At 39.0% G+C, this 25,034-nt stretch overlaps 1 protein-coding gene across 6 annotated transcripts in view; it reads right to left on the bottom strand.

Moving 5' to 3' along the window:
- The window catches only part of poc1a (POC1 centriolar protein A), a 57,368-nt gene continuing 32,334 nt past the window's right edge, over positions 1-25,034 (bottom strand). For 2 of the 6 annotated variants that reach the window (XM_047348474.1, XM_047348469.1), the window contains exons 10-13: positions 17,866-18,138; positions 6,842-8,865; positions 1,517-1,672; positions 1-1,396 (exon numbers count right to left, since the gene is read on the bottom strand). In XM_047348474.1, the coding sequence (XP_047204430.1) occupies positions 8,755-8,865; positions 17,866-18,138 (384 nt within the window). In that variant the 3' untranslated portion in view covers positions 1-1,396; positions 1,517-1,672; positions 6,842-8,754. Of the gene's footprint in view, positions 1,397-1,516; positions 1,696-6,841; positions 8,866-17,865; positions 18,139-25,034 lie in introns of all 6 variants that reach the window. The other 4 variants (XM_047348470.1, XM_047348471.1, XM_047348472.1 and 1 more) reach the window with 4 other exon arrangements.

Genomic DNA, 25,034 nt, shown 5'->3' with positions numbered 1-25,034 from the left:
TTAGGTTTTTATGTTTATTTTATTCTACATTTGATGGAGAATAATTTGAAGTATTTAAACATAGTTTAGTGATTTTACATAAAGTTGGAGATCAGAACATAGAACAGCAATAGTGAAACAAAAACATCTCGGGTAAGAACACATCCACAGGCCTCAAGCTGTTTTTGAATGAGATGTATGAACCAATCTGTCAACAGAAGAGTTAACGGAGAAAATTCACCATAAAAATGACTGCTGCTCTCAGATTGGATTATCTCTCCAAAAAATAAACACATTTATTTGCAAGAATGGTTAATTAATCAATCACAGCACCAACATGACAAACACAACGATGGCTCTCTTCAATGGACATTAAAATCTTTTGTATACAGAACCCATAACCCTGCCTACCGTATCTAATCACCATGCAGAACAAACACACTGTACCTACACAGACAGGGTTGTAAAACCACAGAGGTGACTCATTTATGTTAACTCAGTCCTCACCTCCCCATCTTTCTCTCTTTCACGCTCCGGCACACAAACCTCACTTCATTATATCACCGTGAAAGTTAAAGGCAGGGCCATGGAGACAGATGGTCAGAGGTGGCCAGATCACACTTTAACGATCCGTTCTACCTGTGTCTCTTTCACTTTTCTTCTCTATGCTTCAGCGCAGCTCATCCCCGACCAAGGAATGTTGTGGAACAGCCCATCAACACATTTACTGGAGTAATTTTAAACCTTTTGAAATATTAGATTGTCAGCAACTTTGGGTTTGAGTTAACCTAATTTTAAATTTAGTCTGACAACAAATAGACACCGATGTGTACGATGTGAGAATTAAGAGCAAAAGGAGCCTGAAAAAGAAGCCATGAAAAGAGTCCTGGCTCTCGACTGGATGAGGGACACGTTCATTTAGACTGCATGGCTGCTGTTATGAGCTGAATGTTTATGACTGGTGGCAATAAGTGTCACAACAATGAACAACTCGCACATATTCAATGTCTTCTTTTCTGCTGCTCTGTTCATTATGCATTCACATTATAATTTATGAGACTGTAACAAAGTACAGCTATAAAATAAACAAAGTAAAACATTCAACAGTCACGAAAAACATCTATTTTTGAGTTTCATATTTGACTTGAATGTCTGGACGTTTTAAGACTTCTCGAATGTCTTTCTGCTAATTTTGTATGCAGAACAATGACAACCACCAGTTTTTAAAGAGAAACTACGAAATATGAAAAGAATGAGGTTCTCAAAAGGTCTGATGCCATGCTTCTCAAGTAGAAAAAGGTGGACTGTTCTCGCCGAGTTGGGGTTCTGTCTTGTTTATGAGTGATGGTCGGATGGAGCAGGAAATGGTTTGATAGACTGGGGTTTCTGCATTACTGTAAGTGCTTTTCCACATCTCCTAAAAAACCAAAAAAAAGAGTCAAGCCAAAAAATGAAGCTCACTTTTTGCCAGAGTTTGCATGTTGTGAACCCCGTGTATGTTCATGAGATATGGATCATGACCGAAAGAATGAGCTACCTTCATAAGATGCATTGGGGACCGGATGAGAAGGTACTATATACAACCACTGTCCCCATGTTTCACTCGGAGTCCGTCCGTCAGGGGTGATGGTGCCGATCTGCAGCGAGAGGCGGGTCCACCCTGGACATGTGCGGGTCGATCACAGGTGTTGAGCTTCAGTTAGAAGAAACACGTTACTAAAAGTAAAAGGTTACTTTAAGTCTAAATCTGCCAGGACTATGAATATTTCTTGGTATCTGACCGTGCTCCCTTAACGGGTGTACGGATTTTCACTGTGTATCATCTTTTCATTTAAATTAATTTTAATAACCCAATGACATATATTAAGAACATAAGTTGAATAATATCCTGAAGATAACATTAAATGATAATAAAAAAATATATTATTTTCTTTCCTTACATTTATATGTATATCAAATATTTGATAATACTACACCAACTCAGTATAATTTCAGCATAAATTAGACATTATACCATAGTATTTAACACTGAGAATATAACACTAATCACTCTCAATCTAAAAATTTGTAATCAACAATTCTGTAAAAGCTGCAATTACATGCAGCGCTATTAACAAATTGATAAAATGGTGCTGAAAAATGATGTTCAAAAAGAAACAGTTCCTTTTATTTTGGTTAATTCATCAACATTTGTCCTGGATTAGGCTTCCCTGAAGTGTGAATTCAATTTATGACTACCTTATATCTAAAATTATAACGTGAAGAGTCATAATGTTCAATTTGTGTTTATGTAAGACAGTGAACTCATTTTGCACACGACAACTTCTCCCCTGGAAGTTGATGTGACCCTTGCAGACATGGTTTATTGTTGGTTGTCCTAAATTATGGGTGTGTTTAGGAACTTTAGACTCAGGTGAGGTTAAGGTGAGGCAGGGCTTTAAGAAGAGGGTTGGTGCTTTCCGACTTATCACCAGGTTTGTTTTATGGGCTTAGCCGCTGTGAAGCAGGTGATTATTTTAATCACGTCACACACCTTAAAGTGTGTTTAACCTGGTTTCATGTGTGTTGCTTTGGCAGTGGCAACACATTACCTTTAAGCATTTATTGCCCCACTGATAAGATGGCAGCTAGAAACTGCTCTACTTGTAGAACATATGAGGCGGAATAAAAAAAAACCCTACCCTTCAGGGCGGGATGTAAAAGAGGGTTTTGAATCAAAAGCTGCAGCGTGGGCTTAAGGAGCTGAGCGCCAAACCTCAGTCTTCAAGCAGGGCCCAGTCTCCGAGGGGGGAAATGTAGGAGTTGCATGGGGGTGGTAAAAGCAAGAGTGAAAAGGGGTGGAGAAAGAGATGAGGATAAGGGGAGGTTTGATCACAGACACAGAAGGACACAAGCTCATGTTTCTCTAAGTTACCATGAACCAGTAATAATGCTGGATTGCTTTTATGTCTTTTGAACAATTTTATCTTCTACGACTAGATGATAAGTGAATGTGTAAGGCAAACACTACACTGTGAGAATTTGTACCTCCTTGAAGGACTTAGTGGGACTGCACATAATAAAAAAAACCCTAGCCTTCAAATGGATCCAAAAAGAAGCGCCCACACAAAATTCTGACACTAGAAACATGTCAGAAGCCTATGTTTAACCTGTCAGAAGTAATTAGACAAATAATTCAAGGTTTGATCTATAAAACTGTTTAGAAAAAAGGTGGAAAGTTTCTCACATTTGGGCAAATTAGTACAATTAAAAAAAAAGGTCAAATAACTAAGAAACTCTTTTAGGACCATGGAATCATGAACAAACTAATATTTAGGATATCGTCCTCAACGTTTTGCCATTAGCTTTACAATTAAACAATAAAGGATGTTAAAGGGGACACTAAAATGAGTTTTCAGAACTTCTGTCTAAATGTTATATTTAGTAATAACCACAACAGCAAGAGACGCATCCCCATAGCGTGATGCTGCCATCAGCAAAGTTTGAGATATTGTTTTAAAACCTAACACTGTTTTACATTTCTCCACAACTTTATCTCCTTGGTCTTCTTTATCCCCTTCTATTTCTAACAAACCCCTGAGGCCTTCACCACACAGGTGCATTAATACCAGGAATAAACTGAACACAGGCAGACAAATTCGGTGACTTCTGAAGACACAGGATTTTATTTAGGGGTATCACAGCAAAGTGGGCTGAATACAAATGCATGCCACACTTTTCAAATCTTTAGTAGAAAAAACGAAACTGAAAACAGTACATACTTTTTCTTTCACTTCACAATTGGGTGTTACTTTTATTGTCAGTACTTCACATAAAATCCCAATAAAAAGTTTTAATAGTTTGATGTTGTAATGGGACAAAATGTGGAAAAGGTTAACATGTAAGAATAGCTTTGCAGGGCACTGTATTCTCGATTTATAAAACTAAAAAAAGAAATGATCATTCAGCCTTAGCCACTAATACACCTCTTATTTTCCAACACTTTTGGGAAGAGACGGTGACAGTTTGAATGACTTTCCACATGTTATATTTCACACCAATCCCCGTAAGGGGGATATTTATAGCTAACAAAGGGGAATTGAGTTTTATGTGATACACATGTTTAGGCAATGTTTTTACTCAGTAGTTTAAGTAGGGTTGATTTGCTAATATTCTCTGAAAACCCTACATTACAACTGATGGTTTCCTGGGATTCTGGGTTATTCTTCGTTATTCTACTCAGAAACATTTATCTCATACTTCTACAGAACCACAACTTCCTTTTCAGGTATTAGGTGTTGTCTAACATGATTACAAAATATCCATTTCAGTGTTTTAGCCAGCTCAAAGTACCAGACCAAAGGCAATTTAACTTGTAGTTGTAAGAATACACTTGGGCTGCAACCAGCAGCGGTCTGGCTGTTGTCTCTATTGCATAAGACGGTCACAGTATAACATAATGTTCAGGCAAGAACAATAAAAAGAGGAGAAAGAGAGACCTGACACACTGAACTAGAGAAGCACTAAAACACACATACACAGAGGCCAAGAGCAGCTTAAACCACAGCACACCACTGAAAATATATCCAGATGTTCTCCCCATAGGATAACCAACCCCCCTCCTATACACACACACACACACACACACACACACACACACACACACACACGGGCTACATATAACAGCAGCCTGCTCCTCAGATTTTCTTTTCTTTCTCACCCACAGACACAACTAAACATCTACATTAGTACTTGTGAGGACTTTGCTTAACATAGTACCTCTTGAAAAGTCTGAAATACTAATAAAAAAAAACATCATCCCAATTTTTTGTGGCACTTGTTGCTTCAGGACAATTAAATATGATTTAAGAACTTGGAAGGAAATGTATTGGAAGATGTATAAGACACAGAGGCATTCCTGCTTTAAAAATGAAGAAACCTTGACATTATAGATTTAAATGAACAAGAATCAACTTAGAAAATCACACAAATTATTGTGGACTCAACCAGAACTTTGTCACTGGAAATCAAGGAGCACGATCATCTTAAATGGGAATAACAAGCCATGGTTTACTCCACATCTCAGGAACCTGTGCAGGGAAAAGGAAGAAGCTCACAGCAGTGGAGATTGGGCGCGGTACAAGCAGGCCAGGAACAAACTAACAAAGGAGATCAAAGCAGCCAAGAGGAGCTACAATGAGAAGCTTAAGAACAGCCTTTCTACTGGTGACACTTCAGCTGTATGGACTGGTCTGAGAAACCTGACTGCCTATAGGAGCCCCCCCCACCCATCCTGAACAGAGTCGTCTCCTGGCCAACCGTCTGAATGGCTTCTACTGCAGACATAACAGGAAAAAGTTCATACCTCAAACCATCTCCTCCACATCCCATTCAGGAACAAATTCGACCCGTAAAACAACCAACCCCCTACCATCAGATCTTCTGCCTGTACTAAAGATCTCTGAGGAAGATGTAAATAGGCTCTTTCAGCGCATGAAATCAAAGAAAGCTGGAGGACCTGATAACGTCTCCCCATCATGCCTGAAAGCCTGTGCAAATCAACTTGCTCCGATCTTCACAAGGATCTTCAACAAATCACTGGGGAAATGTGAGGTCCCCTCTTGCCTCAAATGATCCACCATCATCCCGGTACCCAAGAAACCCACCATCCTAGGATTAAATGACTACAGGCCTGTAGCCCTGACGTCTGTGATCATGAAATCCTTTGAGCGGCTGGTGTTGAACCACCTGAAAGACATCACAGGCCCCCTGCTGGACCCCCTGCAGTTTGCTTACCGAGCAAACAGGTCGGCAGATGATGCTGTTAACTTAGGTCTACACTTCATCCTGCAACACCTCGACCACCTAGGGACGTACGCCAGGATCCTGTTTGTAGAGTTCAGCTCGGCCTTCAACACCATCATACCAGACATCCTCCACCAGAAGCTCACCCAGCTCAACGTCCCAGCCTCCACCTGTCAGTGGATCAACAGCTTCCTGACAGACCGACAGCAGCAGGTGAGACTGGGGAGCATCTTCTCCCGATCCTGATCAATAAGTACTGGTGCCCCCCAGACTCGTCTGTGAAACTCCTGAAGTTTGCAGACGACACCACTGTTATTGGTCTGATCCAGGACGGTGATGAGTCTGCATACAGACAGCAGGTGGATCGGCTGATACACTGGTGTTGTCAGAACTACCTTGAACTCAACCCACTCAAGACTGTGGAAATGGTGGTGGATTTCCGGAGAACACCACCCCCATAGATAGTCTTCACACATAGACACTGTTCGAAAGAAGGCCCAGCAGAGACTGTACTTCCTGAGGCAACTCAAGAAGTTCAACCTTCCACAGGAGCTGCTGGTCATCTTCTACACTGCCATCATTCAATCTGTCCTGTCTTCATCCATCTCAGTGTGGTTTGGCTCATCCACAAAACAGGACAGGTCCAGACTGCAACAAATAATCAGGAATGCAGAGAGAATAATCATGGCAGACCTTCCCTCCATCCAGGACTTATACAGGTCTAGGGTCAGGAAAAGAGCTGCTAAAATCTCTGCAGACCCCACACACCCTGCACATAAACTGTTCAGAGCTTTACCTTCAGGCCGTCGCTACAGATCACTGTTCGCTAAAACCAGCCGCCACAGAGACAGTTTCTTCCCCCAGGCTGTCTCTGATGAACATTCAATAGAGTACAGAACAACTGCAAACTGAAGTTGCAAATGTACCTTTGTATATATGTATATTTAAGGAACAAAGATAAATGCATAAATATATCTTATAATGCATTAAACAAAAAAAGAAAAACCCAGAGAGCAAAATAAAGCTGTTTCTGATTAAATTATAACATCAATGAAGGAGAAATCTTAAAATTTCTCACCTTATTATCCCTTCACCCCCATGTTCTAAACTGAATCCTGGTCCTCACAGAGAAAGTCATATCAAAGGGTTCAAACACACACACACACACACACACACACACAAGTTATTGAGCTTTCTCTTTCAGCCCCCTTCAGCCGTAGCTCCTGGCAGGCGTCTGGTTGAGGCCCACAGCAAAGGGAGCTGTTTTCTCTGGCTTGAGTGTGTGTGTGTGTGTGTGTGTGTGAGAGAGAGAGAGTCCACGGGCCCCAGACAGGAAGGAAAAGAGTGGGCCCGGCAGCACAACTCCAGAATTCTGGTTTTGTTTTCTTCTTTTTCCATCAGTGCAGAGGCAGCGTCGGGTCTTAAAGAAACAGTTGGTAATATAGTCTCCACGTTGCTGGCTGCACAGTTCTCTCTGAACAACTCAGCCCCCTGCCCCGGTACTCAGTCTGACTCACCAGCCTGCTACATATATAATTATATTACCAGCGCTCAGAGAGAAAATTAAATAAAAAAAGAATTGAAAATGAGATGAATAGTTCTAGCTTAGCTCAGTGTGTTCCCTAAGAAGTCACTGTTACTGTATAAACATCGAAGCTTCTAAAAATAAAAAGTACCGATCTAGCATCAGTGCTCGGGTTACTTAAATTTCTCTGGGTCTGAAAAATAAGGATTTTTGGACACAAGCAGACCATGGATGTTTCACTTCCACCCGTGCTTTTGTAAAAAAACAACAACAACAACAACACATTACACAGATTCTGGCAAAACAAGGGTTGGAAAATTACTCGCTGGGATCATCTGATGACACAGCTCCTAGCTCATCACCTTAACATCTCTTCTAGGGACAATTAAAGCGCGAAAGTCATCCTTGATCCGGTAACCATTGGAGCTCAGAGGACCACAGTAACTCATGACTTCATTAATTCGGGAATGGTTCAGAAGACACATTTTCTTTCACTCAGCACTCACTGTTATGAAACAGAGCCCCAGGACCTCCTAATGAAGGTTGCAAGTTTAAAACATTTATTTATAGTGGGAACAAAAACAACAACTTCAGAGAATAAAAGGTTTAGGCAGAGAATGAAAAACAATACAATAAAATAAAATCAGAATGGAGGAACAGCCTGACTATGATGTGGTTTTAAAGTTTTCTGTCAACAATTACTTTGAAAAGAAACAAGTTCCTTCATTTTTTAGGACTTTTCTGTCCTTGCCTGTAGTGCTTAAGCCAAAAACTCACAGTTAACCAGCAAGAAAGTTAAAATGTAAACAAAAGTATAAAAGGGTCTTCTTAAAAATACATTAGGGCCTCAAAATATACAAAGAAAATATCTTGGGTTTTTATGACTGTAAGAAAAATTTAATTGATTAACAGACTTATAAAAAAGGCACCGGCTCTGTAATTGTTGCCATGTTTGTTGATTTACTAAGCTGGTATAATGGCTTCATTCTTTGTACAGGTGTATGCTAGTTGTGAGTGAAGTTTTGGTATTAAAGAGCATTTAATCTCATTCTTCGCTTGGAAAAATGAGATGCAAATGCTTAAGGCGCTCGTATCGGTTAACGCTACTAGAGGCAACCGTTCTCCATGCACGCGCACACACACACACATACACACACACACCTATATATATATGCACATATACACAGTGACAAGTCCTTTGTCAGCAGAAAACAGACTGCACACTCAGCAACACTGTGGAGGAACTTCTCTAATATTCAACTCTTTCACCTCTGATATCTGTGTGTGAAATAACCAGTGCATCAGCAGGAAAGCTCAGAATGCATTCGTTTTGTTCTTGTGCTTGTGTGACTGCATTTGTAAGCATACATTCATTGCTGTTACCGCATCCGCTTTTCTTTTTTTATCAACAGTGTTGATGTGGCCATCTTCTTCCCAGACTTGTTGCTCAACTTCTTTCTCCATTTCTAGGCTTCGTCTCGATTTTGGAGATGCAGTCCGATCTCCATTTGGTTCTCCAAACACTCCTTGAGCTTGTCCTCCATCAGTGTCAGCCGCTGCTCGAGGATTGAAACAGTCTGGATGGAAAATGACAGAGACCGGAGAGGGTACAGATGGAGCAGGACAAGGGAAAAGGAAAGGCAGGAAGGAGATGAATAAGAGATAAAGAGCATGCTAGAGGGGGCTGTACAGAATCAGAGCGACATTAATGACTTTATGATGGTAATGCATCCACATGTTTGAAACAGAGGTTGTGCCTGCAAGACAATCCAGCTGTTTGTTTTTAAAAAAACTCCTGCTTGAGATAGCAATGCAAGAGTCTTTGTTGTCGGCGTGCAGCTTGTCTTGTTCGTGCACACAGAGAACACAAGAATGTCGTTTTCTGATACAGGGCCGACATAAGTGGGTAGTGAGATCACAGTACAGCATACTTTTCCTCTGAGCATCATCCAACACTGACAGCATTTGTTGCAGACTTCTGCATTTTAGCACTGACCTATTTGAACCTGTTTATCAAAGCAGCATCTAGGCCAAGTTAGCAATTTTTAGGACTAAAAACAGATAATGGGAAGCAGAACAACATAAAAAGTAATTTAGAAGGAAACTGTATTTTCTGTTCTTTCAGGCTGCTACAACAGAGAAGTAGACTTCAGCAGGTGCTGGTCTGTTCGCTTCTTTACCATTTTATATCTATGAAAAAAAGCCGCCTGCCACAGGATACAAACTTGTAAACCAAAAGTTGTCCTCCTTTATCTCTTTGAGCTTTTAAACTCTGTCTGTTAAGGAACACGTTGGATTTGGGAAAATTAACAGAGGTTTGGTGTAATGTAAGGATCTACACTCACCGGCCAATTTATTAGGTACAACTGTCCAACTGCTCTTTAACGCAAATTTCTAATTAGCCAATCACATGGCAGCAACTCAATGCATTTAGACATGTAGACATGGTCAGGACGATCTCCTGCAGTTCAAACCGAGCATCAGAATTGGGAAGAAAGGTGATTTTAGTGACTTTGAACGTGGCATGGTTGTTGGTGCCAGACGGGCTGGTCTGAGTATTTCTGATCCACTGGGATTTTCACGCACTACCATCTACAGGGTTTACAGAGAATGGTCTGGAAAAGAGAAAATATCCAGTGAGGAGCAGTTCTGTGGGTGCAAATGCCTTGTTGATGTCAGAAGTCAGAGGAAAATGGCCAGTCTGGTTTGAGCTGATAGAAAAGCAACAGTAACTCAAATAACCACTTGTTACAACCAAGGCATGCAGAGGAGCATTTCTGAACTCACAACACATCGAACCTTGAGGCGGATGGGCTACAGCAGCAGAAGACCACACCGGGTACCACTTCTGTCAGCTAAGAACAGGAAACCGAGGCTACAATTCGTACAGGCTCACCAAAATTGGACAATAGAAGATTGGAAAAACGTTGCCTGGTCTGATGAGTCTCGATTTCCACTGCGACATTCGGAGGGTAGGGTCAGAATTTGGCGTCAACAACATGAAAGCATGGATCCATCCTGCCTTGTATCAATGATTCAGGCTGGTGGTGTAATGGTGTGGGGGATATGTTCTTGGCACACTTTGGGCCCCTTAGTACCAATTGACCATCGTGTCAACGCCGCAGCCTACCTGAGTATTGTTGCTGACCATGTCCATCCCAGTGTACCCATCTTCTGATGGTTACTTCCAGCAGGATAACGCGCCATTTCATAAAGCACGGATCATCTCAGACTGGTTTCTTGAACATGACAATGAGTTTACTGTACTAAAATGGCCTCCACAGTCACCAGATCTCAATCCAATAGAGCACCTTTGGGATGTGGTGGAACGGGAGATTTGCATCATAGATGTGCAGCTGACAAATCTGCAGCATCTGTGTGATGCTATCATGTCAATATGGACCAAACTCTCTGAGGAATGTTTCCAGTACCTTGTTGAATCTATGCCACGAAGGATTAAGGCAGTTCTGAAGGCAAAAGGGGTCCAACCCGGTACTAACAAGGTGTACCTAATAAAGTGGCCGGTGAGTGTATGTCCTATAGGGCAGTGGTTTTCAAACACATTAATAAATACCACATTTTTCAAGTACCACTTTAAAACAGTAGTACAACAAGGTTTGTGATATTTTGTAGTTTGTTGTGTTATGACATTTAAACAAAATTCAATAAAATAAATGGGAGGTGCATGACTGTTTGAAGAAAATGGTGTAATTATGTATAATTATGCTTTCCGCTTTTAATCAGAAGTTAAGATTTCCAAGTTTGTAGTTTGAAAAACTGACAGAAATGTCCCTAAAATTTTGAATTCTGAGTTAAAATGTCCGGAGTTTCTCACAAGCCCAAGACCTCAAAACCCAACATGGCTGACTGGCATAATAAACCTTGAGCTGCTATGAAAACTGTCTTTTTTGCACATGTGAAGATTTGAACCAAATTAAATATTTTGCAAATACAGTACAATACAACCCCCTTGTGAAAGTATAAAATGCAAATACATTGTTATTAGTTTGTATTATTTATAGCAAGGTACATCGATTAGCAAATCCTACAGGTTTTTACAACTTGAAACTTAAATACAGTTAAGTTGTTTTTTTATTTCATTACCTTGCAAATGTTTAAAACCAAAATTTATTCTTAGTACCACTAAAGGCGTCCCAAGTACCACCAGTGGTACTTGCACCACAGTTGTAACGAGTGGTTATTTGAGCTGCTGTTGCTTGCTATAATCTCACATAAGTCTGTCCATTTTTCTTTAAATTCAACAAGACATTTTCGTCCACACGACTGCTGTTCCTAGTATATTTTCTTTTTTTAATTGAAAGAGCTGTCCTCATCGTGTCTATGTGCTGTAATGCATTTAGTTTCTGCCATGTAATTGGCTGAGATGCTATTTCATTACCTAATAAAGTGGCTCGAGTGTAGGTTTAGTAATATTTATTAAACAGGTGATATGATTAGATTAAAAGTGTCAATTATACTTTTTCCAATATCGACAAATAGTAATTGCTTTTCTGAGTCAATGTTGCCTGTCAGTGAACACAACCAGATCTAATACACAGCATTTGGACAAATTAAGCTCTTCAGGTTTGGGGCAATAGAGACATCCAAGCATGTCAGCATGTCTTGACCTGAAAATCTTCAACATGTCATTTTGTGCCAGCGAGAGTAATTTAGACATTCCTCATTTCGAGAAAGCGGCCCAGAGATGAGTCACTTCCTTTGCAATTATCAAACAGCCGAGAGGGGAGAAACAACAAATTCTTGTTTCGTAACCAAATATTTTGTCACAAACAGTATTTTATTCTTCACCTTTACATGATATTAAAAACACTTTTCTAAACTTATTATTATGTTGTATTATTACATGATGTGCTGCTATTTGCATGTCTATGTACCTGCATTTTGCTTCTGTTTTTTAGAGATGTTGCCCCAGGTTTTCATAATGGTTACACTAATTTATAGGTATCATAAGGTATCATAGGGTTTTTCCACCAAACCAATTCCAGTAGCAGATATGAGAGCCTGTTCCTAACTGGTTCTGTTAAGATAATCAGGAACTGGTTCTGTGTCCCACACCCACACAGCCTAATTTTTGTCGTTATGTGACGTACGATATATCTTTAAGTAAATGTCGCCCCTTTCCCACTAGCTCGTTTTAGCCGGCATGGCTCCACTACACTCAGTTTCGCTCTACTCAGTACGGTAACCGTTGTGTTTCCACTGACCCGCTGACAGCAGAAGCTATGGCGGCTGAGACCCGCCTCCAGCCATCAGTGTAGCGTGCTGTGCTGCTATTACCATTACTGTGTTACCTTGTCACATTAAAGTAATCTGCGTGAAATGATTTAACAAAATATTGAAAATACTAATAATGTTTGTATTATTGTATATGCAAGAATGTCTTATATATGTTTTTTATGTATGTAATGATCCACTGGGATGATTATCTGGAACTCGGCCAGAACTTATAAAATAAGGCTCAGATGTTGCAGGAGGAGCAGAGAGGAGAGACGCTGCTGTCTGGACTAGTGACGCTCCAAAGTTTGCCTGAACAATTTTGGGCTTTGAGAGAATGTTTTTGTCACAGCCATGGCAATAACGAGGGCAAGGACGTTAAAGCGCAAAACCGCAGATTTTTGACCACAGTGAAGTAGTTTTAGGTTGGATATTGGTGGTCCGTGCATTCAGTGGGCTCGTCCTCCAGTTTGATCTGAAGAAGGCACTCTGATTGCGGGCAGCTGCTCTCTGCCTGCTCCCTCCTCCTGCAGACGCTGGTTCTCTTAAGGGCTGTCAATAAATGTCCGAACCAAACACTCTGTTTTATGGTGGTATTGTTTGGTGCGTTTTTGGGGAAACATTTGTGTGTCTGAACTGCTGATTTTATGTGGGATGGGCTGGTTTAGGATGTTATTAAATTCAGTGCGCCCTACCTGCGTGTAATTCAGGAAGCTGATGAATCCTTTTGCTTTTCTTTCAGCCTTCAGGCATGGTTTATGATTTGTAAATAGTAAAATTATATTTCGGTTTGACCTGCTACGGCCATTGTGGTCCTTAATATTATTGTTTTATTAACTTTTTCCTGCACTACCTCTTGGAAAACCCTTTAAATAAAAGAAATGTATTGACCATTCTGTGTGAGCTTTAACGTCTCAGCCATGGAAAATATCCATCAGGTGTCAGCATTAAGTTACAGTCCATCCTACTGGCCAAATGTATTATGGATTGCAGGGCATGAATTTCTGACTCTTACAATATTGTATTCTTTCAAATATTGCGTCTTTGTGTTCCTTTGCGATTGCAATACTCCACATGCTGATATCGCAACGGCTATTAAAATTTAATATATTGTGCAGCTCTAGGAGGGATTGATATGTGATACAGAACCTAAACGAACAGTTGATCACATAGTATAACATTTCCACAACAGAGCAATGGGTTCAGCAATGTGTGGGTGAGAATTGTTTTCATTTGGTTTGCCTAAAAAGATAACTTCTTCTATTTTATCTTTTTTTTACTTTCTTTCACTCTGCTTGTCTCCATTTTCTAGATCAATACTGCCCTGTTCATCCCCTCAACCAGACGCAGTTTCCCATTCCCCAGCACAGCCAGGAACTGGTGTCTGTGTCTGCGTTTCTGCATCTGCACGTGTCCCCAAGGCACCAGCAACAATATACAGGCCTATGGTTTTCATCTGGAGTGGAAACCAAATCTTTTTGCTCCTCAAAATAGGGTGTGCCATTGCCCTCAGCATTAATGCCCTCTGTTGCAAAGTTGCATAACTTTGGGATGACTAACGTTACAATAGCCTGAAAGTCAGAGGAAAGAAATCTAGTGATGGTGGGAGAACAAGCCTTTCATCTAGATGTGGTAAGATGAGAACGTCACATTTCAAAACAAAACAAAAAATTAAAAATAAAGAAAAAACAATACAGGCTGATGTGGAGAAAAGAAACTGATGTAAATATAAAAAACTGGATCATGGTGAATCAAAGAAAAAAACAAAAAACAATCTTAATAATCTACATAGTTTTGGCCTGGAGCTGAGTGTTAATTTATAAAAGCCAATAAAAAGCTTCAAGTAGTAATTACTCACCTTATAAAATGTTAGCATATTAGCAGAACATGCTTTAAAAAAATAGACTAGTAAAGCACCATGTCTATCGAAAAAGGCACTGATGGAAAAACAATATTATGCAGGTTTACAAAGGAGGTAATTATGTTTTATCTAAATCTGATAATCAGGAAAAAAATTTGGGTCCTGATCACATTGTTTTTTCTAAGCTGACTACAATACATCTTAACTCCTGATGTGTGTTTAATATCAGCAGCACAATAACATAAAGTGTCCCTATAGAAGCTTGACAACAAGCCACTAGGAAGAAGTTGTTAAAAATGACAACCATTTTGAGAGTGTTTTTCCCATACTAATTTACAGTTTGGAACAATGTTTGGAATAAAAGAGTGTATTGGCTGCTGCAGCTCCCAGTTTATTGGTGCTATATGACCTGATCGTATGCAATGAGCTCAGAAATCCCCAGTTGTCTGGGAAAGCACAGCTACGTCACTCACTGTTACATTTTAATATGTTCAAAACAACTTCACTGTTAAAGCAGAAAGATGCCAGTTTCTTGAAAACTGTTGCTGTGTGTCGTGACTCAGATATACATTTACAAACAGAAGACACGGATATGCCAGGTTTAAATGAAACATTGTCAGGACACGGTTCCTGCAAGTTTCACTGTGTTAAACTTGAGCTTCTGTTACTAGAATATTATACTACATTGTGGTTTGATAAAAACTGACATTTTGTTGCTAGAGATCACTTCCTCCTTCATTACCTGTTTGTTAAATTCTGTCTAAGTCAGTTTTAAGACTGTTATGAGTTAAATCTAAGACTTACATGCATTATTTAAAATAGTGTCATAAAATATCAATAATAACATATACTGACCTTTCCTAAAAACAGGTTAAATACAGCTTTATTGAATTAGAATGGTGTTTCTCAATTCAGGTATGAGGGTCTATTGCTTTTACACATTGGTTAACCAACTTACTATAACACCTTTTCCTATATACACTTTATTGCCAAAAGTATTTGTCTGTCTACTTTTACATCTACATGAGCTTTGATGACATCCTGTTCCTACACTGTTGCCAGCAATAGCAACTTTAACTATTGTGTAAACATCTTCCACCAGATTTAGGAGCGTGTTCATAGTTAGATGAGAAAACCAGAATTGCAGCCTCTGCTCTAATTCATCCCAAAGGTGTTCAAGAAGGTTGAGGTCAGGGCTCTGTACCGGCCAGTCAAGTTTCTCTACACAAAACTTTCCACACCTGCAGCCATGGAAGTGACTGGAACACCAGAATTCATTTATTTGGTGGTGGGACCCAATACTTGTGACAATATGGTGTATATACACTGCTCAAAAAAATAAAGGGAACACTCAAACAACACATCCTAGATCTAAATTAATGAAATATTCTCATTGAATACTTTAAGTTGAATGTGCTGACAACAAAATCACACAAAAATCATCAATGGAAATCAAGTCTATTAACCAATGGAGGCCTGGATTTGGAGTCACACACAAAATTAAAGTGGAAAAACACACTACAGGCTGATCCAACTTTGATGTAATGTCCTTAAAACAAGTCAAAATGAGGCTCAGTATTGTGTGTGGCCTCCACGTGTCTGTATGACCTCCCTACAATGCCTGGGCATGCTCCTGATGGTCTCCTGAGGGATCTCCTCCCAGACCTGGACTAAAGCATCCGCCAACTCCTGGACAGTCTGTGGTGCAACGTGACGTTGGTGGATGGAGAGAGACATGATGTCCCAGATGTGCTCAATCGGATTCAGGTCTGGGGAACGAGCGGGCCATTCCATAGCTTCAATGTCTTCGTCTTGCAGGAACTGCTGACACACTCCAGCCACATGCATTGTCCTGCATTAGGAGGAACCCAGGGCCAACCGCACCAGCATATCAGCATATGGAATCACAAGTGGTCTGAGGAGCTCATCTCAGTACCTAATGGCAGTCAGGCTACCTCTAGCAAGCACATGGAGGGCCGTGCAGCCCTCCAAAGAAATGCCACCCCACATCATTACTGACCCACTGCCAAACCGGTCTTTCTTGGAGTTATATTGTGTTGTTTAAGTTTTCCCTTTATTTTTTTGAGCAGTGTAGTTAGCTGACAGCAAGTCAGAAAAATCCTGTTTTACGCCAAACCTCCCTAAATAATCACATTCCCTTGAAGAGGGAGCAAGCAGTGGAAAAGGTAAAATTAACATGTTGGATTCAATTCCCCTAACAAGTCAAAAAAATATAGTTTCAGAAGCAAAGTTATTTCCTGGGTTTGCGTAAAAGGATCCAAATGGACAAATTCTTCCAAATTCCTGCCATTCATAGTGAGGATCTTTGATAAATCACTAGAAATATGAACCATACACATTTAGGGTGCAACTAATGTAAATTTAGGACCTATAATAGAAGATCTCCACATATTGAGGATATTTTAGCCCAAAATTGAGATGACTGAATTTAAAACAGTTTAAAACCCTACAAGATAATAGTATCTACAGAAACGTCTGTTGGGGACAAAATATCGCTCACTGTTTGGAAAAAATAGAAACGTCTTTGGTAAGTGAGTTAAATAAAGAATATTTAATATTTTAACCTTGGTGGGTGGTTGGTTCCTAAACTATTATTACTGATCACAGTTCAACGCGTGAAATAAAAATATTTGATGAACAAAAAAAAACAATTTAAATCAATGTAGGCACATGCAAATAGGTTTGAAGCCAAAGCTGAAGCATAGTTTTATTGCCATTATTCTAGTTAGACAACTTCAACTGTTTATTTTTAAAATTCTGTCAACAAAAAAGACAGAATCTAATGTGTTTTTAGATGTTTGCAGCAGGAGTCTAAAATGTCCTGCAGCATTTATTCCACTGGCACCAAATCGTCCGTCACTAAAACCAATTCTGGATGTAACAAAAACTGTGTGATGTGAAGAACACGAGTTGATAAGAAGCAGACCTTTTAGGGTTTAAAGTGGTTGCTGTCCTTTTCTGTTCTGTTCAATAATCTATTTTTAGTCCTGCAGGCTCAGGCTTCACTGTGCCAGGCCTTCACCAGACACTCACACTGAGAAGAGGCTAACTAAACCCACCGGCATGGTGAGTCAGGGTAGAAAAAACAAAAAGATTTCTGTGTGAAGTGACGTGAGTTAGCAATTATGGAACCATTATAAAAGGGAAGATTACAGAGACCTTAACAAAGGCACGAGGCATGGGCTGGCGCAAACGTTAAAGCAGAAATGTAAATTTTAGGGTTTTTTCCTTGCTTGGTTTCCCTAAAGACAGTTAGATTAGATGTAGTTGAATTTGTGATGCCTCCCATTACGTCTTACTATTGAGTGGTTGCTAATAAAGCCAAAAAGTCACTTTAAGTTTCATAAACATTAACCATAACCTTGTATCTCAGTCTGTGTTGGTGAACTGTCTCTGATCAGTGTCGGTGCGAGGCACATCCACTGTACCGTGCATCTTGGTCAGCACATCTTCTGCTTACCTGAGTGAGAACGTCCAATTGACCTATAATGTGCTCTAGGGTGTTGGCTAAACTGGAGGGGATCCTTCCCTCTGAAGACGTGGACAGCCCTTTATCCTGGTGTGCAGGTCGATGTAAACCCTGAGTCTGCTGGGTGGAGGGTGAACTGATGGTAGCGTCTCTGTGGGCATAGGAATGAGTCCCTCTGCTTTGGCTGCCATTACGGCTGAAACTATGAGTGCGGGCGGTAGCTTGAGAGCCTTGTCTGTTAAGTTGCTCTGATCTTTCAGAGGTCTGCAGAGAAAGCAATGGGTGAAAAGTTGTAAGGTAAATTATGTGATCTGGTCATGAATTTGACAATAATTCGGCTAGACTGTGAAACCCAAAAATCTGACTTTTATCAGTCATTGAATGCACCACATTCCAACTTGTTTAAGCAGTAGTGGCTATTTGCTTTAAAAACTAATGAGTTATTCAAGGTTAGCCATTTTAATTTCTACAAAAAAAAACAAAGTCAGAGGAAGCACAAAAGGTGCAAAATGTTACTATGAAGGAAACTAAGGTGTGTGAGCTGTCATACATGCTACCACTTAATGCAGATTAATTTATAACTCTATTTTACGTTTGGAGCAAAAAGGACCTCATTAAACAATAGAAAGGCTGAACAGATACAAAGAAATTGTATTTCATAATTTGGAACTTTCATCTTCTATTTGTCAGGCGAATTTTGAAAAGAAAAAAGTTGTATGTTGGAAAACCTTAAACTACTGTACAGTTAAATACAGTAATGGTAAAATAAATAATCACTGATTAATCCAGCAAATTTTGCAGTAGATTATAGTTTTGTATAAAAGAGCTTCCTACCTGCATTATGGTGTAATTTTCTGTGTATAATGTGCAAAAAAATATTAAATTATTAAGCAACTATAATCTGTCATATGAAGGAGATACAATGTAGCATTTTCAGTTTTTATTATTACAGAGAAATCTGAATCTTTTAAAATCAGTATTGGCAGGTCTGAGCTTTACAAAAGCCTCAAGTCAGAATCAATCGTCAACAATGACGGGTCCGCCTCAACAGTAGGTCGGTGCAGTGCTGGTCAGGTGTTTAGGTACCCTTTTATAAACATGAACGTCATTTATTTTTGGGTTTTTTATGATGCATCTGAACAATTTATTTTTCTGGGTGATAATTATAATACAAAACACAAGCCTTAGGTGTACAAGTTTGAATTTATTGTGGATATTCTCTGATCTACATTAGAGTCTAAATTAAACATAGAGCCTGAAACATATAGATACACCACCACCAATATTGGTTAAATGCTGCAGAGAAACCATGTTTTTATAACCATTTACAAGCTTCGGGCAAAGTTTTTTATGAATACCTGACTGCTGTTTTTATCAAAATTTAATTTATGTCCATTAGTTTCCTGGTACTGACCCAGGTTTTAAACATACACACCAGGTGCCCACTTGCTTTATCAATTTCAAAGCCAGTTTCAGTGCGTGTTTGGGATCACTTTCCTATTGAAAAACCCAATTTGTACCCATGTTTCAAGGTAGGTAATTCAGATATAGTCCATCTTTATTGTTTCACCCACCGTCTGTGCCAGTACCAGCAGCAAACAGACTCCAAATATGTTGCTGCCACCACCATGCAGCACAGTTGGTACAGTATTCTTAGGTTCAAACGTCTCACCCAGAGTCCTTGAAGGATTCTTTTTTCATTGTGATTAAACAGACTTTCCTACAGAAGACATTTGGCGTGTCTAGATGGGCAGCTGTAAATTTCAATCATGTTTAAAGGTGTTAATTTTTTTTGTAGTGTTGGGACCCAGCTACAACATGATAAGACCTTTTCTGAAACTTTCAAAATAAATCACATTAACCTACTTCCAGCACAGCCAGAAACAGAGAATAAAAGCAGGCGTCCCGTGACGTCGCTGTCCAAATAAAAACCCCGCTTTTGCAACAAACTGACCTCTTCCCCGCAGGTCCCCAGAGGAACTGGAGGGAGGGACACAGCGTGCTAATGTCTCTTTGCTGGCAAACAGACATAACTATTCAGACTGGATCTAAGAGTGTCATACGATCATATGCACTAAGTTAAGTAGGAATGAATTGCTGTTTGTGTATCCGGTATTCATTCATGAACGGGGTAATAAAGGTACAAGCTGGCTTGACTTTTATCTCTGAGGTCTCCAGAAGCAAACTGTGTTCCAGAGAGTTCCCAGCAGAGACCACGTCGCTACGACGCCGAGTGGAGCAGTTTTCCCAGTCTGAAGGAAGGACAACTGGACCGCATCACCGTGGTTACAGCAGTAACGTGCAGTTTGGCCGGCCGACAAACATAACATAAATAACATTACATGGTAATATTGCATCAGTCTTTCGGTCATGGTTTTCAACCATCTTTGATCAACTTGTTTATATTGTACATAGCTCATTAGTCTTCCTTATTCTTTCATTCTGCTTGGTAGTTTAGTTGGATTGTTTTAGCATCGTAAAGAGTTTGTTGATTGAATGTTTGACTTGAGTTGACTTATTTTTGTTAATAAATTCTGGTATTTTAAGAAATTGTGTGAATTCATTCTGTGTGTGCAGAGTTTTGCTGTTCAATAATGTCAGAGCTTGGCTCACCCTTTCAATTTTGTCCTAATGCCATCGCCTTATTGAGCTGGTATTCACAGGACAACCCTTAACAGACTGAAATATTATTTAATAAAATATTAAAGTATTAATATTAAATCATATATTCATATTCATAATTACAACAGTTGGCACCCCTAAATCCTTATTGATATTCAAACTCTCTTTCCTGCGAACAGTGACAATGTTGTTCCAGCTTTTCCTGTTTATGATTAGTTCGTGGTTTACTCCTCAGCTAATTTCCTCTCATGTGAAAACAACAGATGATGGCTGAAAGTTGCCATTTCCACAGGATGTTGATCCCAAAAGCACCTTAAAACCAATTTTAAAGGGGTTCTTTATAGCCTTCCTGAAGCTACGAGTTCAATCATTTAGAATACCTAAAACCCAGGCCTGTGCCATCCAATATTTAAAAAAACTATGAATTTTACCAAAAAAGGTGGTGAAAAATCCAGCCAGAATTGTGTTAGCACCTTGCTCATGGGTAGAAAAGGGGCCTGGCTTCTCTTTGTCTTGCTAAATACTTAATATACTTTAGGAAAAAACTATCCGGGCCTCTAAGAACAATTTAGACCCACATTGCTGACCAACACTTGTGTCATTAGTATATGTAAGTATACAATGTACATACAGGGATACAAAGACACTATATCAAATTATTGGCATTGTATTGTCCATGCAAAAACATTCTTTAAACAAACAGTAGTGTTATTTTTTTCATGATCACAAGAAGATGATTTTATAATGGTTAACCCTGAAGATGTAAAACGACTGAAATAGCTTTTTTTAAAAGCTTCAATCTTTCAGGACCTTCTGTAAATACACTAATAGCTGTTAGAGGAATGTTGATGCATTTGAGAAAGAACAAACTTTGAAGTGACAAGTAAATTGGATCCACAAATGTTCATAACTTAAAACAAACCAGAAAATACACATAAATACTATATGAAAAAATATTTTTAAAAAAGGGAGAAAAAAGATGCAAATAGAGACCAAAGTGAGAAGCTGTTGACTTGTGTTTCAGTTTATGCTCAGACAGTCAGTCTTCCTATGTTGTGATTAATACAGTGATGCATGAACACATGAAGGACTGTGGTCACATGTCCCCACGTTTACGTGACTAAAACTGTGAATATATCTATATGTTCCTTTATATGTCTGTCTGTTTCTGCAGCTCTGTCTGCTGGGGTGCACATGTATCACTCATATATATCAGCAAGGGAGACAACAACTGCATTACTCATCCCCACGCAGCAGGAATCCTATTCTCGCTCAGTGAAACATGGCGTCAAACTGTGCTTTTCCTAAATGAAGCCACATGAACAGAGCCATCAGCCGTCTTTTGGCTCATCACGATCCGCCACAAGCAAGAGAAAATACCCATTGCCACAAGAAAAGTGGGGAGACATTTTTCTTGAAATAGCATGCTTTCTGTTTTATGAGCTCGGACTCCTTAAAACCCTAAAAACATTAAAACCTCAAAGTGATATCGTTACTATAATGTGAAAACGACAGCCACAGAATCAACAGACCAGCTGGGGGCTTATTTGACCAGAACCTTTTGGTAATCAGCTAATCTTAAACACAATGTGTTCATAACTATTAAAACAAATCTATACAGTCTAGGTTTGTCCATTTAATCTATGGAGTCCATCACATCACACAAATAAACTAATTAACTGAGTTCAAATTAAACAAATAGAAGGAGCTATAAAACTCCCTTTCAAAAATGATGAAATGGAGTAGAAAAATCAAATGAATAATAATTACTATTTAATTTTTAATTGTATTTTATTGTATTGTATTATTATTCAAATATAATAAAATAAATAAATAATTCCACTTCCAATATGCTGTTTAACTGTAAAAAAAGTTTAGGAAAAAAATCATTCTACATAAGAAGTCAGTTAACTCACTTTCATATAAAGAATTAGCTCAAATAGAATAAAATATGTTGTTCTAGCAGGAATATTGTTTAACAGTTTCAAGTGATTTCATTTTATATGACCATATTAAAGCTAAACTCAGCTGGTCTTGTACCTTTGTATTCGGGGCCGGGGTTGGGGAAAAACCCTGCTACATTAAATTTTGCAGACATGTACAGACAAACAAACAGGCAACGAGTAAATACTGTCCTAATGAATCACTTAGAGTGAAAAAAAAACAACAAAGGAAAATTTCCATACATCTGAGTTAAACCCTGACACACTCAACCATCAATACACCCAACAAGGTTCAGAGAAAACCAGTCATGACAGACATGATCACAGAGTAGATTACTTAACTGTATGCTCCAAGTGTAAAAATGAAACCTTCACTGTCTGCAACAGCAGCTGCTTCCTCCATCAGCTTCTGTCTCAACAGGATTGTAATAATGCCTGAAGCCAATTAAAAAAAAAAAAGTTAAAATAAATGACTGTCTTCAGCCAAAACATATGAAAATTATAAAACTCAGATTTGAAGCAGGCTTTTTGGGCTCATGAGCACTTTATCTTACATGCAGTAAATAACTCACTGCCAACAGATAGTGACTTTCAAAGCAGCTAACACAAACACTATTTTTTAAAACCTTTACACTACTATTATAAATGATTTTCAAATGTTTTTTATAATTATATTAAACATTTTCTATGCATTTTATATAATGATGCATCATTTTATTCTGAACCACATTTTCTGGATGTTGTTGATAAATTTGCTTTAGCAGTACTAGTTTTCAGTTGGGGTAAAGTTTGTATGTGTATATTAAAAGTAATTAAAATAAAATAATTGGATAAAAAAACTGTTAACAATAAACACTGATGTTCTTTACAAGAAGGGTCAGAGTAGATTCAACCAGCTAAGGAGACTGAAATTTGTTGAAGCAGCAGCTTATCTACAACAAAAGTAGGAAGCAGTTAGATAAGCTCATCAGGAAGGCCAGCTCTGTGCTAGGATGCCCCCTGGACACAGTGACGGTGGTGGAAGACAGAAGGACTCTTGCAATAATAACAGCTATGGACAATGTCTCCCAACCATCCATGAAGCTGTTGCAGAACAGGAGAGCTCCTTCAGTGACAAACTGCTATATCCTAGGTGCACAAAGGAGCATTATCGCAGATCCTTCCTCCCAGCAGCTTTATAACCATCACTGCTGCCAAGAAACTCAAAAAGAGTTTCCCTGCTGTTATCACAGTTTTTCCACTTCTTGTAAATAGTCTGGTGTTTTTATGCACAAATATAAATAAATGCACATTTTTTAAATTTGATGTGGCAGCTGTTGATGGTTTCCTCTTGCTGGTACATCCAGCAGGTGTTGCTACCATTCCTTTACCATTAAACCTGTGAGTTATGCTTCCAATAGTATCTCTGGCAACATTCATGGCCTTTGCCATATTTTTGTATACTTTACCTCGTTTATGTCAGGCAATGATGTCTTCTCTGAACTTCTTGGACAATTCTCTTGACTTAGTCATGTTTCTAACATGCATTAACACATTACTATCAAAAGTCTAGGTTTTTAAAGGTTTTCTATCTAAATCTCAACTGATCGAACTAAGGAAGCACCTAATTGGTTTCATTAGGTGTGTCCGAGACTAAAGGGTGCTCCTATGAAGAATTCTGGGGTTTAATCAATTTGAGACTGTAGTAGTGATTTTACACACAATTTAGTGTTAAATATAAAAAGCCTCGTGAAATTAGTTTTATTCAACTTTTTAAACTGTTGTTGTGTAATTTGTTTATTGCAAACCCCTAAACATTTTTTTTTATTTTGCTGATAAACCTAAATTGCAGTGAGAGTTTAAAAATGTAAATTGCAACTGAATATCCATGCTAATAATCCAGGAAGATTTTTTTTTCTTACCTAGTAAACAGATGCCACCTGAGGTCCAATGACGTTTTTTGTTTTTTTTTGCCTCAATGAAAATGTAAAGTGTCAGCTTTCATATCATCCTATTAGACAATATTTCTTTTTTAATCAAACGTGAAAAGCTGGGAGGCATGTGTGCAAGTATATATGCTCTTCATAATACAACCCTGAATGAAGACAAACATTTTCACCAGCTGCTCATCTCACTTAATTACAGCTGAGCAAACATTTAATGAAAAACTGCCAGCAAGGCTCTTTACTTAATGAACCATTTCATGGTTCAAGACTTTACTGTAGTTTTAAGAGTCAATAAGGGATGGAGTATCTTGCATTTATCTTTCCCTGTTACTCTAACTCCTCCGGCTGCATTCATCTGCTTTTATTGTCTAACCTCCTAGATAGAATTTCTCAGCATCTCTTTGCTCATCCTGTTGTCTGATGCCAGCTCTGAATTTTTTTTGTTATGGTGTTGCATGACTTGTTATCTTGTCTTTAGCGTTCTTGTATTGTTTACCTGCTCACATGCTCCCCCTGCTTGCCGTAATGTCTCTACTTTTAAAGCACTCTGCCAGATCCACACTACATTCATTCCCTTCACTAGACCATCAAACCTATTTTACCTCTACTGTTATCCTGTCTTCAACAGTGCCTCATCACACCACCCAACTCTCTCTTTACCTCCTGCTGT

The sequence above is a fragment of the Girardinichthys multiradiatus genome, chromosome 20 (genome assembly GCF_021462225.1).
Source record: "Girardinichthys multiradiatus isolate DD_20200921_A chromosome 20, DD_fGirMul_XY1, whole genome shotgun sequence".
NCBI lineage: Eukaryota > Metazoa > Chordata > Actinopteri > Cyprinodontiformes > Goodeidae > Girardinichthys > Girardinichthys multiradiatus.
Note: the sequence above shows the minus strand (reverse complement) of the source record. Positions and strands in the feature narration are given on the sequence as shown.